Source organism: Myotis brandtii, unplaced genomic scaffold (assembly GCF_000412655.1).
Source record: "Myotis brandtii unplaced genomic scaffold, ASM41265v1 scaffold163, whole genome shotgun sequence".
Taxonomy (NCBI): domain Eukaryota; kingdom Metazoa; phylum Chordata; class Mammalia; order Chiroptera; family Vespertilionidae; genus Myotis; species Myotis brandtii.
The window spans coordinates 1078390-1101272 of NW_005355962.1; the positions used below are offsets into that span (position 1 = coordinate 1078390).

At 37.6% G+C, this 22883-nt stretch overlaps 1 protein-coding gene across 1 annotated transcript in view; it reads left to right on the forward strand.

Moving 5' to 3' along the window:
• The window catches only part of SLC39A8 (solute carrier family 39 (zinc transporter), member 8), a 75229-nt gene that overhangs the window by 21396 nt on the left and 30950 nt on the right, over positions 1 to 22883 (forward strand). Inside the window, exons 2-5 of the mRNA XM_005862302.2 lie at positions 6354 to 6516; positions 12872 to 13041; positions 16126 to 16248; positions 16736 to 16903. Coding sequence (XP_005862364.1) covers positions 6354 to 6516; positions 12872 to 13041; positions 16126 to 16248; positions 16736 to 16903 — 624 coding nt within the window. The remainder of the gene's footprint in view (positions 1 to 6353; positions 6517 to 12871; positions 13042 to 16125; positions 16249 to 16735; positions 16904 to 22883) is intronic.

Consider the following 22883-nt stretch of genomic DNA (forward strand, 5'->3'; position numbering starts at 1 on the left):
GACAGAGCATCAGAGGTGGGGAATTTGGTTAAACAGACCCAACAGGATATTTGCTGAAGGCAGGCCTGATCAGATGTCAGAGATGGATGGGGGATGCTCTCTAAACTGACTTAGCAGGATTCTTGCTAAAATTGGGCAATGCAGGCCCCACAGGGACAGACATGAGGCTGAAGCTGAGAGAGCCTGACTAAAGTTTAGTTAAGCAGAGAGTCTGTGTCATTATCTAAGCTATGTAATTTTAAATCTTGCCTAACGCCTTGGCATTTATTATGATAAGCAGATTTAAACTGTGTAAAAATGTTGAGTGAGGAACTTGCTGTAATCATTCAACTATCACCTTTCCCTCCCCTCCTTGTACCAGCCTCCTTCATTCCCACTAAAATATGTCTGGAAAGAAGGTAAAAAAACAAAAACAAATCCCAGCCCCCCAAGCTGTTGACTAGTTAGAACAGGTGAGGGAGAAGGAGTAGGGAAAGCAGCAGAAGAAAGGTGTGGAACTATTTGGGAAAATGATTTTGAATATAATTTGAGATCTCGTTTATGATAGGCTTCTACTACTTTCCTTTGGTTTGTTGTTTATATAAGGCCCATTTGAGATCACCTTACGGTGACAAGAGACTAATGAATGTCTTTAGGAGAAAGTCAACCCACTGAACATTAGGGCATCAAGGGAGTTTGCCTCTGATAGCACAAGGTTCAAGAGGCTAGACTAGAGCAAGCATCAAGCACACTCTTGAGAACAGCAGTATTGTAAAAACACATAGAAGAAAAGCTCAGTATGTCAATTGGAAGATGTTGAAAGCTTATGAAGTTTCTTTTAAGGCACATACTATTCTGGCTAATCACCCTGAGCTGTTTCCTGAGTGCTGTGAATCCCACAGTTTAAAAATATATTCATTGTTTGTTTTGGAGGTGAATGGGGTGTGTTTGAGAGGATGTTTGAACTTCCTTAGTGGTTCTACTGGTTTTATTGCTCTCTCAACTCTGGCTGTCATCCTGTTTGTACCTGCTCTGGGGAACACTGCCCCCATTTATTTTTAGGGAGAGGATGGAGGGAAGGAGAAGGTGGGGAGAGAGAGATATATGGATTGGTTGCCTCCTGTTCACACCCTGACCGGGGCCCAGGGTCGAGCATGCAATCGAGGTATGTACCCTTGATCAGGAATTGAACCGGCGACCCTTTGGACCACAGGCCGACCACTGAGCCAAACCGGTCAGGGCAACACTGCCCTTTCTTAGACAACTGCTTTCTTTGTTTCAAGTTCAACTTGGTTAAATCAAAGCATAATAAAAATCAATACACAAAATCTGTTGCATTTCTGCACACTAATAACAAACTATCAAAGAGAGAAATTAAGATAATAATTCTATTTACAATTGCATTAAAAAGAAAAATACCTAGGGATAAATTTAATAAAAGAGGGGAAAGACCTATATATTTGAAATTAAAAGACATTAATGAAAGAAATTGAAGAAAACACTAATTCTATTTACAATTGCATTAAAAAGAATAAAATACCTAGGGATAAATTTAATAAAAGAGAGGAAAGACCTATATATTTAAAATTAAAAGACATTAATGAAAGAAATTGAAGAAAACACAAATAAATGCAAGATATCCTGTGCTTATGGATTGGAAGAATCAATATTGTTAAAATGTTCTTCCTACCCAAAGCAATCTATAGATTCAATACACTTCCTATTAAAATGCCAATGTCATTTTTACAAAAATATAAATCTAATCCTAAAATTTGTAGAGAACCACAAAACAAACCCCTGAACAGCCAAAAACAATTTTGAGAAAGAACAAAGCTGGAGGCATCACGTTCCTGTCTTTAGACTATATGACAAAGCTGTAGTAATTACATACAGTGTGGCATTGGCATAAAGACAGACACAGAGGTCAATGGAACAGAATAGAAAGCCCAGAAATGAAACCATGCATATATGGTCAACTAATTTATAATAATGGAGCCAAGAATATACAATGGGGAAAGGACACTCTCTTTAATAAATGGTGTTTGGAAAACTGCTCAGCTACATGCAAAAGAATGAAACTTGACCACTATCTTACACCATACCCCTAAATTAACTCAGAATGGATGTAATATTTGAATGTTAAGAGCGGAAACCATAAAACTCCTAGAAGAAAACCTAGGTAGTAAGCTCCTTGACATAGGTCTTGGCAACAATTTTTGAATCTGACACTAAAAGCAAAAGTAACAATAGAAAAAAAGGGGACACATCAAACCCAAAAGCTTCTGCACAGCAAAGGAAACCACCAAACAGTTTGATTAAAAAATGTGCAGAAGACGTGACTAGACATTTTCTGAAGAAGACACACAGATGGCTAACAGGCACAAGAAAAGTTGTTCACATCATTAATCATCAGGAAATGCAAATCAAAACCACAATGAGATATCACATCACATAGTGGCTATTATCAGAAAGACAAGCAATAACAAATGTTGGTGAGGATGTGGAGTAAAGGAACCCTGTGCACTATTGGTGGGAATGTAAATTGGTGCAGCCACTATGGAAAGAGTATGAAGGTTCCTCAAAAAATAAAAAATAGAACTACCATATATTCAGCAATTCTATTTCTGGATATTTATCCAAAGAAAACCAAAACACTAACTCACAAAGATATATGTGCCCTCATGTTCATAACAGCATTATTTACTAGTACAATTGCCAAGACAGGGAAGCAACCTGAGTGTCCACTGATGGATGAATGGAGAAAAATGAGGTGGTACATATATACAGTGGAATATTACTCAGCTATAAAGAAGACAGAAATCATACCATTTGTGATAACATGGGTAGATCTTGACTACATTATGCTAAGTGAAATAAGTCAGGAAAAGACAAATACCATATGATTTCTCTTATATGTAGAATATAAAACAAACAAAACAAAACAAACCTCACAGATATAGAGAGCAGATCTGTGTTGGCAGAGGTGGGAGGTAGAGAGTGGGAGAAATAGGTAAAGGGAGTCAAAAGATAAAAATAAATAAAAACGAAATAAAATCAAAGTTATTTAAAGCCAAATTAGGCTGCTGTATAAAGTTATTTGCATTTTACTTGCTGGTATATAGCTATTTTGAATAAATCAGGGCTGCCATTATTTTTATTTTGCCATACTGATAGTATCCCTTAATATTCTATTCCCATTCTCATAGCATAAGGGAAGATCTAAAGTTCTGCCATCTCTCCACCTACTTACTCTTTTTTGAGATTGAGCATTTGCCACTGTCAGTGTTATTATCTATGAGTGCCTGTCAACCAAAATATCCACACAGATGCTGCACAGATCATCAAGACTCTAAGCTAACTTACAGTATTATTTACTAGAGGCCTGATGCACGAAGGTTTGTGCAAGAATGGGCCTTCCTTTCCCTGGCTACCGGCACCACCTTTGCTCTGGCCAGAGCCACCTTTCCACCTTCCCACGCTGCCCAGAGGCTCGGAGCAGCTGGAGCGGTGCAAAACGCCTGCGTTGTCGCCATGGCAACGATGCAAGCATCCTGCCCCACCCCTGGTCGCTCGGTGCCGGTGTATGCAAATTACCCCGCCATCTTTGTTGGGTTAATTTGCATACTCACTCCTGATTGGCTGGTGGGCATCATGAAGATATGGTCAATTTGCATCTTTCTCTTTTATTAGTGTAGATTCCTTTGATTATCTTTTATTCTAACTGTACGTAGGAGAGTGTGTTTAAGGATGTACAACAGGCAATTTGAGAATCCTTAAGGGCAGTGTTTTTCAAACATTTGACTGCCCTTATAGTAAAAAATGATTTTTTTAAATTAAAAGAATTAAAAAAGATTTTCACTTACAGTTGACATTCAATAGTTTATTAATTTCAGGTGTACAGTAAAGTGGTTAGACATTTACATAACTTACAAAGTGATCCTCCTAATAAGTCTAGTACTCCCCTAACACAGTATGTAGCTATGACAATATCATTGACTATATTCCCTGTGTTGTACTTTACATCCTAATGACTATTTTGTAACTGCCAATTTGTACTTCTTAATCCCGTTACCCTTTTCACACAGCTGGTAGAAAATAAATTTGGCATGTGCTCCCATGTACAGGTGCATGGTATGTATAATGTATAGCTGAAGTAAAATTTGATCCAGCAACACTTATCCTAGTTATGTGTGGTACACTCTATAGTTTCTATTATGTTGTTTTTTTTACTTCCTTATAAGATGCTGACTGTAAGTGAACTTCCTGACCCACTAACAGGTCACAATAGGAGTCTGAAAAGAACTGCTTAACAGTCATTAAGCTTTAGGACACCTTAGAATATTAATTCCGAGAAGGCTTTGGAAATGACCTATTGGCAGCTTCCCCCTTTCCTCTTATTTTATAGTTGGAGGAACCTGAAGTCCAGGTAGGTGAAGACTTCCTTGCAGGGACACAGTGCTGCTTTGTGTTTGTCCTACTACACCTATTTATTCCTGGAATCATGCAGTGGGCAGTTGGAACTCATGGACTCTGTAATTTTTGAGCCTAGCAATTATGCTTCTGTGTAGTTTCATGGTAATGAATAGCGTATACTCACTTTCCCTCCCCCAGTTGGCTATTAAGCTATTTTCTCCCTTCATTAGTTTATTATCCCCCATTCTCACCGAAGGGAAGACTGTTAACAAAGCGCTGAGTGTACTGTCTCCTCTCCTAGGGATGGCACACAGCTATCATTGTCATGAACCCAAAGGAGAGCATGAGTTGAATAAGAAACAGCTGTAGGCATATACTTAGACATTAAAAAAAAGAGAGGTCTAAATGTGTATTTTCTTTAAGGCAATTGTACTCTTAGCTTTTGACAACTCCAAACATCTTGGTGTATTTGATGTTTTTTCATCTTTCCTTCAAAATCAGTAGTGATCTCCTTTCATAAAAATTTTACAGTTTTAGTTTCATTGTTCCTTTTGTGAATAGAGTTACAGCATGTATGGTCAAACACTTAACAAAGACTTTTGAGTTCTCAATATCAATCATAGTGTATTAGTCAGCATAGGTTGCTATAACAAAATACTATCAACTGGGTGGCTTAAATAACAGAAGATTATTTTCTCACAGTTCTGGAGACTATTAGAGGTTGACAGCGGATTGGTTTCTGTTTAGAGCTCTCTCCTTGGATTGTAGATGACTACTTTCTTGCTACATCCTCTCTCTGTGACTTTATATAAGTCTACTAATCTGATTGGAGCAGGGCCTCACCCTCATGACTTCAGCTAACCCTAATTACCTCCAAAAATCTCCACATTGGAAGATAGGGCTTCATTATATGAAATCTAGGAGGATTCAATCCAGTCCATTTTACAAAGTTAAGATCTCAGCAGGGTTTAAATATTGGCTGAAGTATGCAAAGAAATACTCTCAGTTGCACTTATTAAAAACAGACTCTTCTATTTGAGTGAATAGATGTTTTCACACTCTATAATTCTTATAACACTTACTAGAGGCCCGGTGCACAAAAATTTGTGCACACGGAGGGGTGGGGAGGGGAGTCCCCCAGCCTGGCCTGTGCCCTCTCGGTTTCTCTTTTATTAGTGTAGATTAGCAATAGTAACACATTTAATTTCTTTTATATTCTTCTTAATAATGTGAGTATATGGAAAATAGTTTACAGTTAAATTTTGCCCAAGGGTAAAATGATACCTTTAAAAAGTTATTATTTTTTTGCAGCGAATTCTTTTCTAATGAAGGTTCTATTTCTCATTAATAGTTAATGAATTTCTAAACAGCACATCACTATTTCAAAGCTTTATATACAATAAAAAAGCTATCCACCATCATTGAGCAAAATACATGTTTTAGCAAACAACCATTTGTGCTAAAGACATATTTTAAAACAACTTTTATATGATGGGGCTTTTATTGCTGTTTAAGAGGATGGATACTCTTTTAATTGTGAAACTGTAAGTGAGCCTGGTGTTTGTCTACAGGAAATGTTATAGAGAGCCACTCCAATAGCTCACACAAAATACGCATTCAAGCTGAAGATGAGCAGAGGGGGAACATTGAGAATATTGAATCATCTTAAAGCCCTTTTGTCTTAAAGTACTTGGAAATCTCCAAACCAGTTCTCGCCTTTTAGGCTTCTATAGGTAGACTGTTGATCAAGAAGGTTTTTGCTATTTTTATGGTTTCTAGGTTAAAAGAGGTATGGGCTATTTTACAATTTTAGGGGTCTATACATTTTTGGAGTGGGCTTTTGTATAAAGAGTTAGTGCTATGTGTTTAGAAGAAATATTCCGTGTCTCTTCATAGTGTCTTTGCATGAGTGCTTTTACTGTATTAACATGTATATGTTTACTTTGGTTCTTCTATTTCAGTGTTTGTCAGCTGAAGAGATCTTTTCCCTTCATGGCTTTTCAAATGCTACGCAGATCACCAGCTCAAACTTCTCTGTCATCTGTCCAGCAGTCCTACAGCAACTGAACTTTCATCCCTGTGATGAGCGGCCCAAACACGATTCAAAACCAAGTCTTTCTGAAGGTATGTTGGAAGCTTGTCCTCCCATTTGTTTGAAAGGTTTATGAGGTTTGTATGAAATGACATTAACATGCTTCCCTTTTCTGCTTTTATTACTCTACATAGAATCCCCTGGTAAAGTACGTATATTCTGGAAGTATGTAGGATAAGAATAATTAGAGCTCATTTAAACTTCTTAAGTTATACTCTTCTATTTGTGGAGTTAAAATTATACTTGGTACCATGTAAAAACTTTATAAAACCCAATGCTTTATTTTAAACATATGTTTTAGACTGTACACATTGGATTATATATTAACTACCTAGCTCAACATTGATCAGTTAATTTCCATCAAATTGTGCTTTTAAATAGTATTAAAAACCCTGTCAATTTATCTATATGTGTCAGTAAAGAGATAACTAGTGTGTCTCTAGATTAAATCTAAAAGTACTGAATTATTACCACTACTAGAGGCCCTGTGCACAGATTCGTGCATCGGTGGGGTCCTTCATCCTGGCCTGCATCCTTTCGCAATCCGGGACCCCTTGAGGGATGTAGGACTGCCAGTTCAGCCCAGTCCCTGCAGGCCAGGCCGAGGGACCCCACTGGTGCAGGAATCCATGCGCCAGGCCTCTAGTATGCATATAAGATTTTTGATTAATCTTTTCCCACCCTCCCCCTTTCCCCCTTCTCTCTGAGATTCATCAGTCTGTTCCATATTTCCATGCCTATACATTGAGCATCTGTCCCCTGGTGGTCAGTGCACGTTATAGCTACTAGTCGAATGGTTGAATGGTCGAACGGTCGCTTAGGCATATATATATATATAATTTTCATAAATGAAAGAAAATACCAGCAGCTGTTTTAAGTGCCTATAATGGTATTGTCACAGAGACAGCATTTTAAAAGAATTATCTGCTGCAAAGAAATTTTAAAATATAAGAAAACAAGTGCTTGTTTACTATATAATATAGTTCACACACTTAAGTATGAAGGGTTCTTTCACAAATGAGATAAACCAATTGTTCAGGGGGGTCTATTTATTAACTGTGTGCCATTTCTTGGTATTACCAAATTGTTGCCCTGTCCTGCATGGATATTTTAATTCTCATTGTTTTGTTTATTTGTTCATTCAATAAGTGTTTATTGATTGACATGGCACGCACTGTTCTTTGTATCGAGGATTCAGTCATAAGCAAGAAGAAAAAAATCCTGCCCTCTTAGGGCTTATAATGTAGTAGAGAATAAACATAATAAACATTTACACAAATAAGAAGATAAATAATATGATTTCAGAGGGATAAATGCTTTGAAGAAAATAAAGTAGGTCACAATAGAAGGAGATGGTGGGTGCGTGTGAATTTAGATGAAAAAAGGTAGGCATTTCTGATGAGATTACATTTGAACTGAATCCTGACTAAGGTCGGAGGAGAGGGCCATGGCAAGATCTTCTTTGGGGAAAGAGCGTGCAAGGTCAAGGGAACAGTGAGCATAAGCTTGGGAATGTGCTTGGCATGTGTAAGGATCAGCAAGAATGTCTGTGCGTCTGGAGCATAGTGAGCAGGAGGGAGGATAGAAGGAGGGGGACCCAGGGGCCTTGCAGTGTACAGTAAGTTTATTGGATTTTATTCTGAATGTGCTATGAAGACATTGTAGGGTTCTAAGCAGGAGAGGGACATGATTTCATTTGGATTTGTAAAAGATGGTTCTACCTGCAGTTTGGGGAGAGCCGGTCATGGGGCAAGAGTAGAAGCATAGAGACTGATTGGGCAGGAGGCTGTTGCCAGGGGTTGGTATTCAGGATGATGGGGTCTGGGGCTAAGGTGGGAGAAGCAGGAGTGAGGAGAAGTGAGGAGATTCAGGGTGGATTTCAGAGACTGTGCCAAAATGGTTTGGATGTGGAGGAGGGAATGATAAATCAAAGTTTAAGTCCTTGAAAGTGGATAGATGGCTGTGCCATTTCCCAGGATGAAGACTGGGGTGGAGTAGTTTGTTATAAAGGAAGCCAGTGGTGAGAATCAAGAGGATGGTTTTAGACATGGTCAGTTTGAGGCATTGATGTTGACTAACAAGGAGAGATATCCAGTAGGCAATGGCATGCATACATGTAGAGCTCAGAGAATAGGTTGAGGCTGGAGCTATGTCATTTTATTTATTTATTTTTTAAATATATTTTTATTGATTTCAGAGAGGAAGGGAGAGGGAAAGAGAGATAGAAACATCAATGATGAGAGAGAATCCTTGATTGGCTGCTTCCTGCACAAGCCCTACTGGGGATTGAGCCCATAATCCTGGTATGTACCTTGAACAGGAATTGAACTGTGACCTCCTGGTTCATAGGTGACGTTCAACCACTGAGTCACACTGGCTGGGTCCACATTGTCTTTTATATTCTATGTTTACATATATAAGGAATAGAAATTACTAAGTATACTTTGTCAATACAATTATCATTTTTGTGAATAACAATAATTTTAGAGCTAATTGTTCAAACACATATTTTTAATAGAATATATACTAAATTGGAGTATGTTTGTATTCCCATAAATCTGTTTCATTTCAGTACAGATTGTACAGCATAGTAAAGGCATAGATTCTGAAGTCAGCCCATCTGAGGTCAAATCCCAGTTCTGTAATCTTCTAACTTAATATTGGCAAAGCATTTAGAATGCTATCTGACATGTGGTTAGGCACTATATATATGTCTGCTAAATAAAATATGTATAACAGACATAATTGTGAGTACAGGAGGTGAGGCTTTAGTAAAAGCAAATCCTCTACTCTGTGAAGGTTAATTTCTTATGTTCAAAAGTGTTTGTAACCTCAATTCTCAGGTTTACTCTATCTTAGGAACCAGGAGGTAGGAATAGGCAGTGGGGACACGAAGTGAGAGAATTCTAAGGACAACACTTCAAGGTCATAAAATGGATGAGTGCAACAAATGGATGGTAAATTAAATTCTCTAGGTGATATAAATTTTAACAATCATTTAATGGTCCAAAATTGTCTAATTTTTTGATGAACTTATATAACGTTATTTAATTTAAATAATAGATAATAATAATAATGGAATTTTACTTGTAGCATCCCTGGAGATCACATAGTCCAGAACTGCATAGTGCAACCCGATGACATAAGTCTCAAGCTCCAGAGAGATTAAAGGCTTTCTTTAGGGACAGTACCTGAGGAAGGATGCAAGTCCAGGGCTCCTAACTCCTAGTCTGTGGTTCTTTCACTGTACAACAGTGAGCTAATGGAACTAAAATTTATATGCTGGTCTACTTACTATTTTTTAAAAAATAATGATAACATTTACTGAAGACTTGACTGTATTCCAGGGGTTATGTGTAACTGGCTTTATGTTATTCCTGTAAAAATAATCTATTAAATAGAAAAATTAAAAAAATAGGTAAAGTTTTTAGAAGAATTTTCACACATATTGGCATTCGATAAATGTTAACTATTGTTACTAATATTCCCTGGAAATGTATTAAAATTTTTCCACATTCACTAAGAATCAGAAAGTCTGAAACAGATCATTAGAGGAAGTCCTATTTGTATATGGAGAGGTCCAAAGAATATTTTTATACTAATTCATTCTTTGATGCCCTAGTTGAGTGGATGATGGATTTTCCTCCCTCTGGCCCCCAATAATGTCCTAACAATGAAAGGAGGGGAAACTAAGTAGTGTGCCTAAAAGAATGGTGATTCACACCCCCAAAGTTCCTCAAGTGGTTCTGATAAACATGCACAATATTAAGGAAAGTTAGAAAGATTAATAAACAGATGAATCGATATCTTTTTGACAGCGTTCTGGGCTGCATTTTAAAGTATGGATTTCATTAATTCATTTTTCAAGGAATTTGTGTTATTTGCTAAGCACTGAAGGTGAATATAACAGAGCCCCCTCCTTGAAAATCTCATAATTTATATGATGTAGACAAATATGTAAATGATAAAATCACTATCGCACACAAGAAATGGTAAGTGGCCCAATTATCTTCAAAGAGCTATAGGAAGCTTGACAAGCAAGGCACTGATGCCTGGAGGGGCTAGGGAAGCTTTATAGAGGAGGTCTTTGAGTTGGCTTGGAGAACCATGTGTGAGTTTCTCACGCAATGAAGATAAAAACATATTTCCAAATAGAGAACCACAAGTAAAGGTAATTCTGTATTTGAAAAACATTGTGTCTGCATAAAGGCATGTTGATAAGGGTGTAAATAACACCAGTGAGGCTCTATGGGATTCAGTTGATGAAGGGCAGTGTCAAATAGGGGTATGAGGTGATCAGAGTTGTGTTTTAGAATAATGAGTTGGGTGGTCATGTCAAGTAGGGGAGGAAGGGCACACAGAAAACTGTCATAATGCATTAGATGAAGGAGTTAGAGATGGTGAGGGCCTGAACTCAAGGTATCGGTAATGAGGATGGAGAAGCTGGAGTGAGAGATCTCAAGCAGAATTGATAGAGTTTGATCACCAATCATGTATGGAATTGAGTGGTGGAGTGAGCAATTGAAATTGATCCCAACATTTCTGCTATTTAAGGAGGTAGTGAACAAGGGTAGGGGATCAGGATTTCTCAGGGGCAGATGATGAGTTTAATATGTGTATGTGGCTTTGCCTCTATTTGGTACTCAAAAACATCTTCGCATTTTAATTTTAGTTTCAACAGGTATGCATCTTGTCTACCCAATGAGATTATAAATATTGATTGAATGAGTGAATGAATGTAGGCTAGTGATGAAATAGAAAGCTATTCACATGAAGGGAAACTACACATAGATATATCATGGAGGAGGATGTGGGATTGAGAACTTTCTCTATGTGGAAAGTCTGAGAAGAGTAGATATTGCTGTTTGAGGTGATAAGATAGTAAATGGGAATGAGGTGGACCTTTGTAGGTCCAATGAGATGACTTTGTAGGGCATGGTCAGGAGTCTTGAACTGATAGGAAAGTGGAGAAGATAAAGTCATGGTTAGTGCTGTGATGATTCTTGTGATGACATAGTAACATTTATTACCTGTTACTTGGTACTCAGCACAGGCTACCTTATATTGCTTTGCACATGGGTGTTTCTTCACATTTCTCAGCTCCCCAAGCAAAAGATCCAAGCTGCTTGTTGGCAGGAATCATGGTTTGCATCCTAGGCTCCAAAAACATTTGCTAAGATTGCTTATTTATAGATAGACTCGCTTGAACCAGAATAATGGTGAAAAGTCTTACATTCATAAAACATATAATAAAATGTGTAGTTTTGTTGAGCCCCATGGGCTTCTTAAAAATTAAATCACTGCCACAGGAATAATGAAACATATTGCAAAAAAATGTGGGCCCTGGAGACAAACTGTCTGGGTTTCATTTCTCAGCTCCCCAAGCAAAAGATCCAAGCTGCTGTTGGCAGGAATCATGGTTTGCATCCTAGGCTCCATAAATATTTGCTAAGATTGCTTATTTATAGATAGACTTGCTTGAACCAGAATAATGGTGAAAAGTCTTACATTCATAAAGCATATTATAAAATGTTTAGTTCTGTTGAGCCCTATGGGCTTCTTAAAAATTAAATTACCGCCACAGGAATAATGAAACATATTGCAAAAAAAATGTGGGCCCTGGAGACAAACTGTCTGGGTTTGAAATCTGCAGGATTTTCGATCTGCATGACTTGGGCAGCTCATTTGAACTCCATATGCTTTGGTTTCAGCTGTATGGAAGAGATAATAGTAGTACTTACCTCATAGGGTTTTGTGAGGATCAAATGAATTAATACATGTTAGTCGCTCAGCACAGTGCCTGACACATGGTGAACACTCACTAAGCATTAAGTGTTACTATGCTACTCAACTGATAGTGTCCATGAGAAAAGTGGCCCATGGTTTAAAAATGTATTCTGGACAAAGAAGTGGCAATGTAGAGGCAGCTTTCTAATCTTTCGCATTGTCTCTGCACAGTGTGTGTGGGCCACAGGCAAAGCTACCATACCTTCCCCCTGAAACTCACATGACCTCTATATTCCTCTGAAAGGCTGAGTTTTAACTAGGCCATGAACCAATAGATAAAAGTAGGTGGCTTGAAGCCTGTGGACCTCAGATGGTCACTATTCTAGGTCTTATGCAAATTGTCTGCAAGCTATACAATTCTTTGATCCCGTAATGATGACTTAAGACTGATGAAAGCATAGGCAGTGTTTCTATTAATATTTATTATGCTATGTGGTCTCAATTTTCTGTATAATTTTCATTGAGATGATTTTGTTCTTTACAAGAAGAAATCGGTCTCAAGCTTTTAAAGAAGAAATGTGTTTCAGATTTAATGGAGAGTAAGACTTCATTTGGCTCCTTTGCTCTGATTAATTGCTCCTCTTTCCCTCTTATTCACAGTATGGGGATATGGATTCCTGTCAGTGACAATCATTAATCTGGCATCTCTCCTCGGATTGGTTTTGACTCCGTTGATAAAGAAATCTTATTTCCCCAAGATTTTGACCTATTTTGTGGGGCTGGCTATTGGGACTCTATTTTCAAATGCAATTTTCCAACTTATTCCAGAGGTAAGGGTGTTAGCTACCTGTTTCTGTGAATAATTGTTTCTTTAAAATGTTTTAGCACTTTGTACATTTTAAACCTCCATGATTCTCACAGAATTTTATGGTCTGGTTTATGGTGTTTTGAATAAAAGAGCGGAATCACAGCAAATGAAAAAAGCATGTCTCAAGCTTCAGGGAATGTCAACGTCAGAGATAAAATTAATATTCCTGGAGACCAGCCACCAGGATGTGCTCAGATAGGGCCTTAACATTTTATTCTATTCTGCATTAGGAAAATTTAATTTCTCTAATACTTCAATTATTTATTTATTTATCTAAAGAGCATGCAATGTCAAATTTACTGAAGATATACCATAAAATTTTCTTATATATTTACTACAGTTACTGAAGACGAAAGGATCAATAAGAGTGTGGTTGACAGACCTTTTAATTTTCTTTTGACTGTGGAAAAAAATCAATTGAGGTCAATGAATAAACAGCAGCTTATTTTTTCCTTTTCATAAGATGTATTATTGATCTGACATTGACAATAGTGCATTATTCAGTTAATCAACACATAACATATATGTTTTATTTTATATCTATATTATGGGCAGCCAGTATAAGGAAGAAAGAGGAAGGAAAATAATTGAGAGGGAAGAGAGGGGAAAGAGAAAGAGACATTAGTAGGAGGAAGGGGAGCTAGGGAAATATATACACACTAGAGGCCCGGTGCATGGATTCGTGCATTGATGGGGTCCCTCAGCCTGGCCTGTGCCCTCTCACAATCCAGGATCCCTTGGGGAATACTGGACTGCTGGTTTTGGCCCGCAGGGATCAGGCCAAAACTGGCAGTCTGATATCCCCTGAGGGATGTAGTAGTGTGTGAAGCAGCAGGCGACTGGGGAGGAGCCCGAGCCCGGGCTGGGCACCCGCTGCTCCTGCTCAATCCGGCCCTGCTGCTCCTGCTGCCGCCACCCGGTAGCACTGCCACGGAGGCGGGAGAGGTGGAGAGGCTCGCGCCTCACCAGCTATGAGCCAGGAGTCGCCCATCAGTCAGCTGAGTGGCGCTCCCACTGTGGGAACGCACTGACCACCAGGGGGCAGCTCCTGTGTTGAGCATCTTCCCCCTGGTGGTCAATGTGTGTCATAGCAACCAGTCAAATGGTGGACCAGTCGCTTAGGGTTTTATATACATAGATGGACTGTATCTCCTCCACCCCCAATGCACACACAAAGATGGGTGGGCGAGTCCTGAGCAAAGAGAATAATAGTAGTTCAGGGTATTATTCTCATCTCATAATTTTTAGAAAATTATAACTAAAGCTTCTTTTAATTTTCACAGCTATATATGAAATTGGGGATTTTCTTAGAGTCATAGACTTATGATTGTTGTTATTGTTGTCATTATATCTAGAAAGGAAGTAGAAAGGTCATCTCAACTAGAGATACAATCATCTAGCAACAAAATTAGTATGACAATACAGATTTTCTAATTAATAACTTTATGTGTAACTCTATACATGCAATATATTTAATACAATATAATATTATATGTGTATATATTAACTTATCTGAAATGTGGATCAAATTAAACTTAAAAACTGATATTGTGTATGGACTGGGGATTCCACATTTATGATTTTTGAGGTTTTTCTATTTTATTGAAAATGTAGTAATACGTAAGAAATGTCTTAGGAAAATAAGAAACTCCTTCAACAGCATTTGTGGATGTCCTTTTGCCTGTAGGGGATAATTAAGTAATTATGGCTGTAAAAAGAAAATTATATAAGCACTAGATAATCTGTCTTTGTAATATTACCTCAAATTTCCATAGATAGTTATTTCTTCTTTTGGCAAAATTCTTTCCCTTTTTTACTTCATTTGGTTTTCATAACCTCTGTGTTACATATGTAGAGTAGGTGTCTTTGTGCCAGTTTTTGCACTGTATAAATAAGCATAGCGAAGTCAATCTAATGAAGATGTGGCTGTGAGCTCTTCCCAGAGGCAGGCATAGAACAAGAACCAAGGCATCCTCTATTCTGGTTGCTCTTCAGAGGGAAGATTTACAATGTCTGGAATGGTGTCAAGCTTTCTCCTCTTATTTTAAGTTTTTGTTTCTTGTCTGTTAGAAATATCTTTACTCTTTATAATTTCAAACTCCAATTCTTGTCCTATGTTCTTTAAACAATAAATTCTCATACTCATCCGTTTGTGTGTGTGTGTGTGTGTGGGTGTGTGTGTGTGTGTGTGTGTGTGTGTATGTGTATGCAGCCCACTCGCGCATGTGCACGTGCTTGCCTGGTATCTTAAATCTTTTCTTCTTTATTCTTGGGCCCAATTCTTAATTTATTGAATTTCATTAGGTCTTATTAGGATCCTCTAGGTTCAAGAGGATCTCCTGTGGGAAAACAGTAATCCAAGTGACTTGCCATATTGCTTTAAAAATTTGACTTTGGCCCTAGCTGGTTTGGCTCAGTGGATAGAGCGTCAGCCTGCAGACTGAAGCATCCCAGGTTCGATTCCGGTGAAGGGCACATGCCTGGGTTGTGGGCTCAATCCCCAGTGGGGGGACATGCATGAGGCAGCCAATCAATGATTTCTCTCATCATTGATGTTTCTGTCTCTCTCTCCCTCTCCTTTCCTCTCTGAAATCAATTAAAAAATATAAAAATATTTGACTCTGGATACGATAGACAAATATATTTTTTTTTAGAGAAAGCAAATAATGTTTCATTTACTGGTATTCTTATTACCTAGATCTAATGCTACCTTACAGATGTGGGATTTAGTGCTGCTTCTTTACCACTGAAGTTTCCTCTTTCAAGGCACTTATTACTGCAGGTGTTGGAGCTAGGAAACAAGATACTCAGGTTTTGTTTACCAGAGCATCCGCTGGTCATGAGGTTTCTAAAACATCTCTTACAGTTTGCTTACTTGAATTTTTGTTGTGTGATTTTGGCAGGTAAGTTCTCAATATTAGCTGGATGTGAAGATGGGCATAGAACTACAGTGAAAATTGAATACTGAGAAATTTTGGTATTATTTGCTAGAAATCAAGTAATATTACTTGGTTTTACCTGATTTGCCTTTTTTTTTCCTCCCCAGGCATTTGGATTCAATCCTAAAACTGACAACTATGTTGAGAAGGCTGTTGCTGTATTTGGTGGCTTTTATTTACTTTTCTTTTTTGAAAGGATGCTTAAGATGTTATTAAAGACATATGGTCAGGTAAATGGACTTTATTTAAAACTTTTGCTATTATACCTGTCAAAGCTACTTTATAAAGGTGAATAAAGGAAGGAATTTTATTCTTAGAATTTCATGAACTGTTCATGTATTAGATTTGTGAATGTGAAGACAAAGAAAAGAGTCAATATATTGATAAGTATAAGAGACACACTTGGTTTATATTGTAGAATTTGGAGTTAGTACTAATAATTTAATGTTGAATAACATAAGTATTCTATTCATATTCTACAGAATAAGAAGGCATATATACTCTAACATGAGAAAAAAGACACAACAGACTCTAATAAATGAGGATACATTTAAAGGTAGAGAAATCTTAAAAATCTAAAAAGGTTAGGGTACACACAGAATAGACATAACAATGCTCTCTTGTGGATAAAAAGCACTGACCTCTATTTTCTTGTTTATATGAGCCACCTTTTTTCTTCTTATAACCCCTTTTTACTTTTTTAATTTTTCCATGTAGAATGATCATGCCCACTTTAGAAATGATGACTTTGGCCCTTCTCCAGAAAAAACTCATCAACCTAAAACATTACCTGCCATCAATGGTGTGACATGCTATGCAAACCCAGCTGTCACAGAGCCTAATGGACACATCCATTTTGATAATGTCAGTGTGGTATCTCTACAGGTATGGGAATTCCATTTTCTCTTTACTCACTGATCCTTTACACTATGTGATGATTGTTGTGAATACAACTGTGTCAGTATTTTGTACGTTTAAATGGGTCAGACTTACTCCTGTATATGTGGGATAATTAAAGGTAAGTCTGCATTATTTTCCCCTTTCCCTCCCTATGTTTACTCTAAGCAAGTGAGTTAAGCAAGACACGGAGGCTTCACTATTCTCTAAGATTGTTTAACTATGTAAAAATCACTTTGACTTATACAATAATATGTAGCAACATGAATCAAAGCATTTCTCTTATTTTGCAATTCTTTCCGTATTTGAAATTAAGTAATACCTTTGAGTGATTTTGAAACTGTAAGAAGAAAGAAGATGTGTAAGCTATTAAAATTATTTTCAGTAATTAAATCGACTTAGAATTTGTATTCCCATCTTCTAAATAATGTCAATAGGTATTATTGCTTGAACAAATATTATATGCCAGGTTACATGTTAGGCACTTAAATATTTTATCTCATTTACTTTCTATAATACCTATTCAAAATAGGGTTTGTTTTTTTTATATTAGGAATATTTCAGTTTCAAGTGATGGGAATCAAATCCTAATTATGTATGCCAAAAGGAGAATTTATTGGAAAGATAGCGGGATGTCTAATGGAATAGCCCAACTATAGGAAAAGCAAGAACCTAGGGACCATGAGAACTATCATGACCCCCTCTTCTTCTCCTCTTTGCATGCTCTTCTTCACTATGTACCAACTCCCAAATAAGTGTGAAGTGCAGACACTAGCAACTCCTGAGATTTATGTCTTACAGTTTCAGCTACAAAAGGAAATTGACCTGACTCTTTCAGTCTTAAATACAGAATTCCTGGCAAGGGTCTTCTTGATTCAGTTGCATTGGATGTCTACCACTAGACTCATCCACGTGCTTAGAGGGTTGGGCCCCGTATATGGCCCCCAGGGAATATGGATGCTGTAGAGGAGTGAGTATTGAAAAGGACGCTGGGGTGATAGTGTCATTGGTGTCCACAACAATTCTCATTTGACAGACTAAGAAAGTGAAGCTCTACATGTTAAATAACCTCTCCAGGGTCATTCAGCTCGTAAATGACAGATTCATAAGCTACAAAGTTAAAAGCAATACAAAAGATCACAATTGAAAAAATCAAATCAAAAGAAAGCCAGCCAAGGGAGAAAAAGGTAGAAAAAAGATATCTGAAAAGGTCATTATGGAAAATGACCTGAATTTCCTTCTGGAAAGACAACATGGTTAGTCATGTACTTCTCCAACTGCTTAAGGAAAATCTCAAGTGCATTTGAAGAGGCAGTTTGTGAGAGAAAATAATTTCATGCAATGTAATGAAGGATGCTTTCAGCCAAGATTTTGCAAAGAATAGGGAAATGTTCAAATAGATGATTTCTTATAATAATTACAACTAACATTTATTAAGTGCTTAAGGACCACACCTAAATTTTAGGTGAATGCTATTTGATCCTCACAATAGCCAAGGAGACAAGTAGTGTTATAATTAGGAGACTATGGCTTAGAGAGTTTAAATAACAAATGCAAGAACACACAGATCCTAAATGGCCAAGCCTGGATTAGGACTGAGGTCCTCTGATGTTGAAGGCTGTACTCTTACATACCATGTCGAATTATATTCTTCACGTCACTGCTCTATTGGAACCAAGATAACATTGACTCTTAACTTAATAAATATTAATTTTTTGTAGGGCAAAAAAAATAATTTGGCCCCAGAGAATTGCTGTCTGAGGCCAAAAAATGAATTGTTCAAAAGTTTGATTTTAATTTTTTTAATCTTTTTTTTTTTAAAAAAATTTCTCCCTCCTCTCCCCCCTCCAATTTTATTTTGTATTGGTTTCAGGTCTGTTGCTTATGGTTAGACCATCATATACTTTATATAGTGTTCCCTCGATATTTCCAGTATGATTTTAGTTTTAAGTTTTAGGGCTCCTGGTTTATAATTCACTATGGCCAAAAGACATGTTTGCAGCAAATGTGACCAAGTTGGGGTCCTAGACATGATCCTGTTTTATGTAACTTAGGAATGTCAATCAAAAGGCCACTCTTACTCTACTTCTGTTTGTAGTGCTAGTTTACAGGCTTTCATTCATTGATTCAGTAAACATTTATTGATATCTCCTCACTATCCTAGGCATTGGGGATTGAGAAGTGAACAAATTCTTGTGGAGCTTGCCCTAGCCGGCTTGGCTCAGTGGATAGAGCGTCGGCCTGCGGACTGAAGGGTCCCGGGTTCCATTCCGGTCAAGGGCACATGCTGGGGTTGTGGGCTCAATCCCCAGTGGGGATGTGCAGGAGGCAGCCGATCAATGATTCTCTCTCATCATTGATATTTCTATCTCTTTCTCCTTCTCCCTTCCCCTCTGAAACCAATAGTTTACTCAGCTGAAAAAAAATACAGTATAGAAAAGTGCAAAACAAGAATATATTAGTTAGCAATAAATAATTGGATGAAAATAAAACTTGGTGATGAGGGAGTGACATGTGGGAGCTTGTTTGATTGCCTGATCAAATAGAAAGGGAATGGACTGACTATTCTTGCGGGGGAAAGGGGTGTGGGGGATGCGGGAAGAGATTGGACAATAATCGTGCACCTATGGATGAGGACAGTGGGTGAGGAGTGAGGGCGGAGGGAGGGGTGGGAACTGGGTGGAGGGGAGTTATGGTGGGGAAAAAAGAGGAACCAATGTAATAATCTGAACAATAAAGATTTAATAATAAAAAAAAAAAGGTCTCTTGAGCCCAGCCAATGTGGCTCAGTGCTACAGTGTCGTCCTATGAACCCGACAATCAGTTCTGTTCCAATCAGGGCATGTGCCCAGGTTTCAGGTTCGATTCCCAGTGTGGGGTGTGCAGGAGGCAGCAAATCAATGATTCTCTCTCATTACTGATGTTTCTCTCCCTTCCTCTCTGAAATCCATAAAAACATATTAAGAAAGAAAGAAAGGTCCTTTAAGAGGTCAGTGGAAAACTGGATAATGAAAAAGAGCCAGCCATGTCTGGGAAAAGAATATTCTAAAAGTTTTGAGAATAATCAAACAGGTCACATATGAGGGATCTGGAAGCTAAATTGTACTTCCTGACATCAATTCGAGAGGCCAGTGACACAATTTCTTTAATATTCTGAATAGAAACAACTGTGGAATTGTATACATAGGTAAACTACCAACCTAGTGAAAGGATGGAATGAAGCTTGAGTTCTGGAAATATACTTCCAGGAATAAGAAGTCAAACTGAAGGCAGAGAAGGTGGGTACCAGAATGACGACCATGTACCAGGCCCTGAGATGAGCCATATAAGCAGTCCTGACACTAATTTCCTATGGGGATTACCTTCCAGCCATTTTGGTTGAAGATATAGTCTTAAATGAAGAGAAATTTAAACAAATTGAGCAAAATACAATTTTCAGTTTTCTCATTATATTGCATTAAAAAATTCAAAGAAATAGAAATTAAATACTACAAGGGTCTAAATATAACTTTAAGAGACAGTAGGTATTGTGCTATAAGTGATTTTAATGAAAAAATTAAAATATTTTTTTAATATTTTAGATTATATAAATAATTTAACCCAGGTGACCCCATTACAATGATCAAACATGGGATGTAAAATTTATGGATCATTTCTGAGTCCACGTATTGCCTTAATATTTTGGTTGATGATTCCTTGTAGCTACTGCTTCCACACAAGGAAATTTTTTCCAAATTGCAAAGAGTAAGAACCTATCTAAGAGTGAGTTATGAAAAGTCATTTAATTTGACATTACTATCAATAGAACACAAATTGTGTGACAATCTAGGTGATATCAGCATGATTCATGATTTTGCTAGAGCGTAGGAAGAAGAACGAATTGTTACAGAATAATTAAAATGCATGACTTAGGGATGTCTCTATTGATATTCATCCAAACAATTCTGGTCCATCCCAGAATACTCAGATGTGCAATAATATTGACGTTTAGTTGCCTGTGGAATTTTGTTTATATCTGGCCATATAAAAATTATAGCTTTACACAAAGTTTTAAGAATTGTATTGCCATAGGAGCATATTTATCACACTAGGAGGGTAGAAGATATTTTACTTAACAGTTTGTTAGCTTGATTGTAATGTCCAAATATTTATACCAATGATGTGAAGCTTCCTTAGTACCTTGCTCCGGACCCAGTGCATGTGAGGCACTGCAGTCCCTGTGGGATATGGTGCACACACAAGGAACATGTGCATTTTCAGGAAAAGTGGGGGTACTAGGGGCATCATAAGAAGGCAGCTATGAGGGAAGAAGGGAGCACAGGATTCCATTGCACCAGTTCCTCAGTTATTGCCATGAGGCAATGTTTCAAATCTCGCCCTGCGACACTCGCTGCTTTGTTCTTTTCTCTCTAGTTACTGTGCAGTCTTGTGGAGAAGTCATTTCAGTATCTGTGCAGCCAGGTGTGTTTTTCCAGGAATCTACAGCTTTGGAAGGACTGTGTTTACTAGTTGTTTAAAAAAGTATTTTTTTCAATTGCAGTTGACATTCAATATTATTTTATATTAGTTTCAGGTGTTCAGCATGGTGGTTAGGCAGTTATATACTTTATAAAGTCCCTTGATATTTCAAGTACCCACCTGGCACCAAACACAGTTATTACAATATTAATAACTATATTTCCTATGCTGTACTTTACCACCCTGTGACTATTTTGTAATTACCAATCGGTACTTTTTAATCCCTTCTCCTTTTTCACCAAGCTCCCCAACTGTATCTATGAGTCTGCTTCTATTTTGTTTGTTCATTAGTTTTGTTCTTTATATTCCACATATAAGTATTTATTAATTGTGGATTCCTTAGGAAAGCTAGGTATTTTGGAAAGTGTTAGCTCCTCAAGGCCACTAGAGGGCCCATCTAGCGCATTTCTCCTGGACTGTAATCAGTTTCATTTTCTAAATGAAAACCTCTTGTGCTTTCATTTATGAATAGATGCTAATAAATATAAAGTGACATGAATCACCTATTTTCCCTTATAGAAGAAAATTAATATCATCCATTTTTAGAAATTGACTATTGTAAATTTTATGTTTGAAATCGTGGTGCGATGAAGAGGACTTGAGCTGCAAAGTAAGGTGATGTCCGGGAGACACACTGTCAATACCGGCAGGAAGTGATACTCTACAAACATAAAGATAGCCTATTTGATGTTCTTGGGTCTCTATGAGAGTCTAACAGATTTTAAAAACACTCAGTTCATTCATCAAATATTTACTGAGTACCTAATGTGTACTTGGTGCTGTTCTAAGAACTGGGAATGCATTAATGGGACAGAATGCATTAATGAGACAGAAAGAACTTCCATAATATAACTGAAATATTATATAATATTATATTGAAAAGTGGAAAGGACTTTTGTTAAAGTATCAGATACAAAAACTGATCAGACACCCTGTGTATATGTGTGAGGCTTGCCTATGAGTCTTCTTTCCTGGGTGGTTGGTTTTCTTCTCTTCTTGCCTGGAGATGGGAAGGGCTGTGGATGTTCATGACTGCCCACGTGGGGATAAAGTGGGGGAGGAGAAGGGGTCCGGATGGCAGTGAATATCTGACGTAGGTACTTTACTTCACTCCAGGCTTATGTGTGCTTTCTCTTCTTGAATTTACCCAAAGGATAAATCTCTAGTTATTTGGGGGTGGTTGCCTTGCTGCATTGGCTTGGGAGCAGGATCTGGGGTTCTAATTGCTTCCTAAATAAACTTACAACTAATTCCCTTATTTTTAGTTTCACTCTTTACCTACCATGTTCAGAGGTACTTGGCACCTTCAGTCCCTCAATGTGTCTGAGGTTCTGGGCCTGGCTTCACTTTGTTTTTTTGTTGAGTTTTCTCCTCTGTGAAATCAGTTAGAACTCACCCACCTCTTTTTAGCTACCAAAATAAATATTTCAGTGCTATCATGTCACCTTTC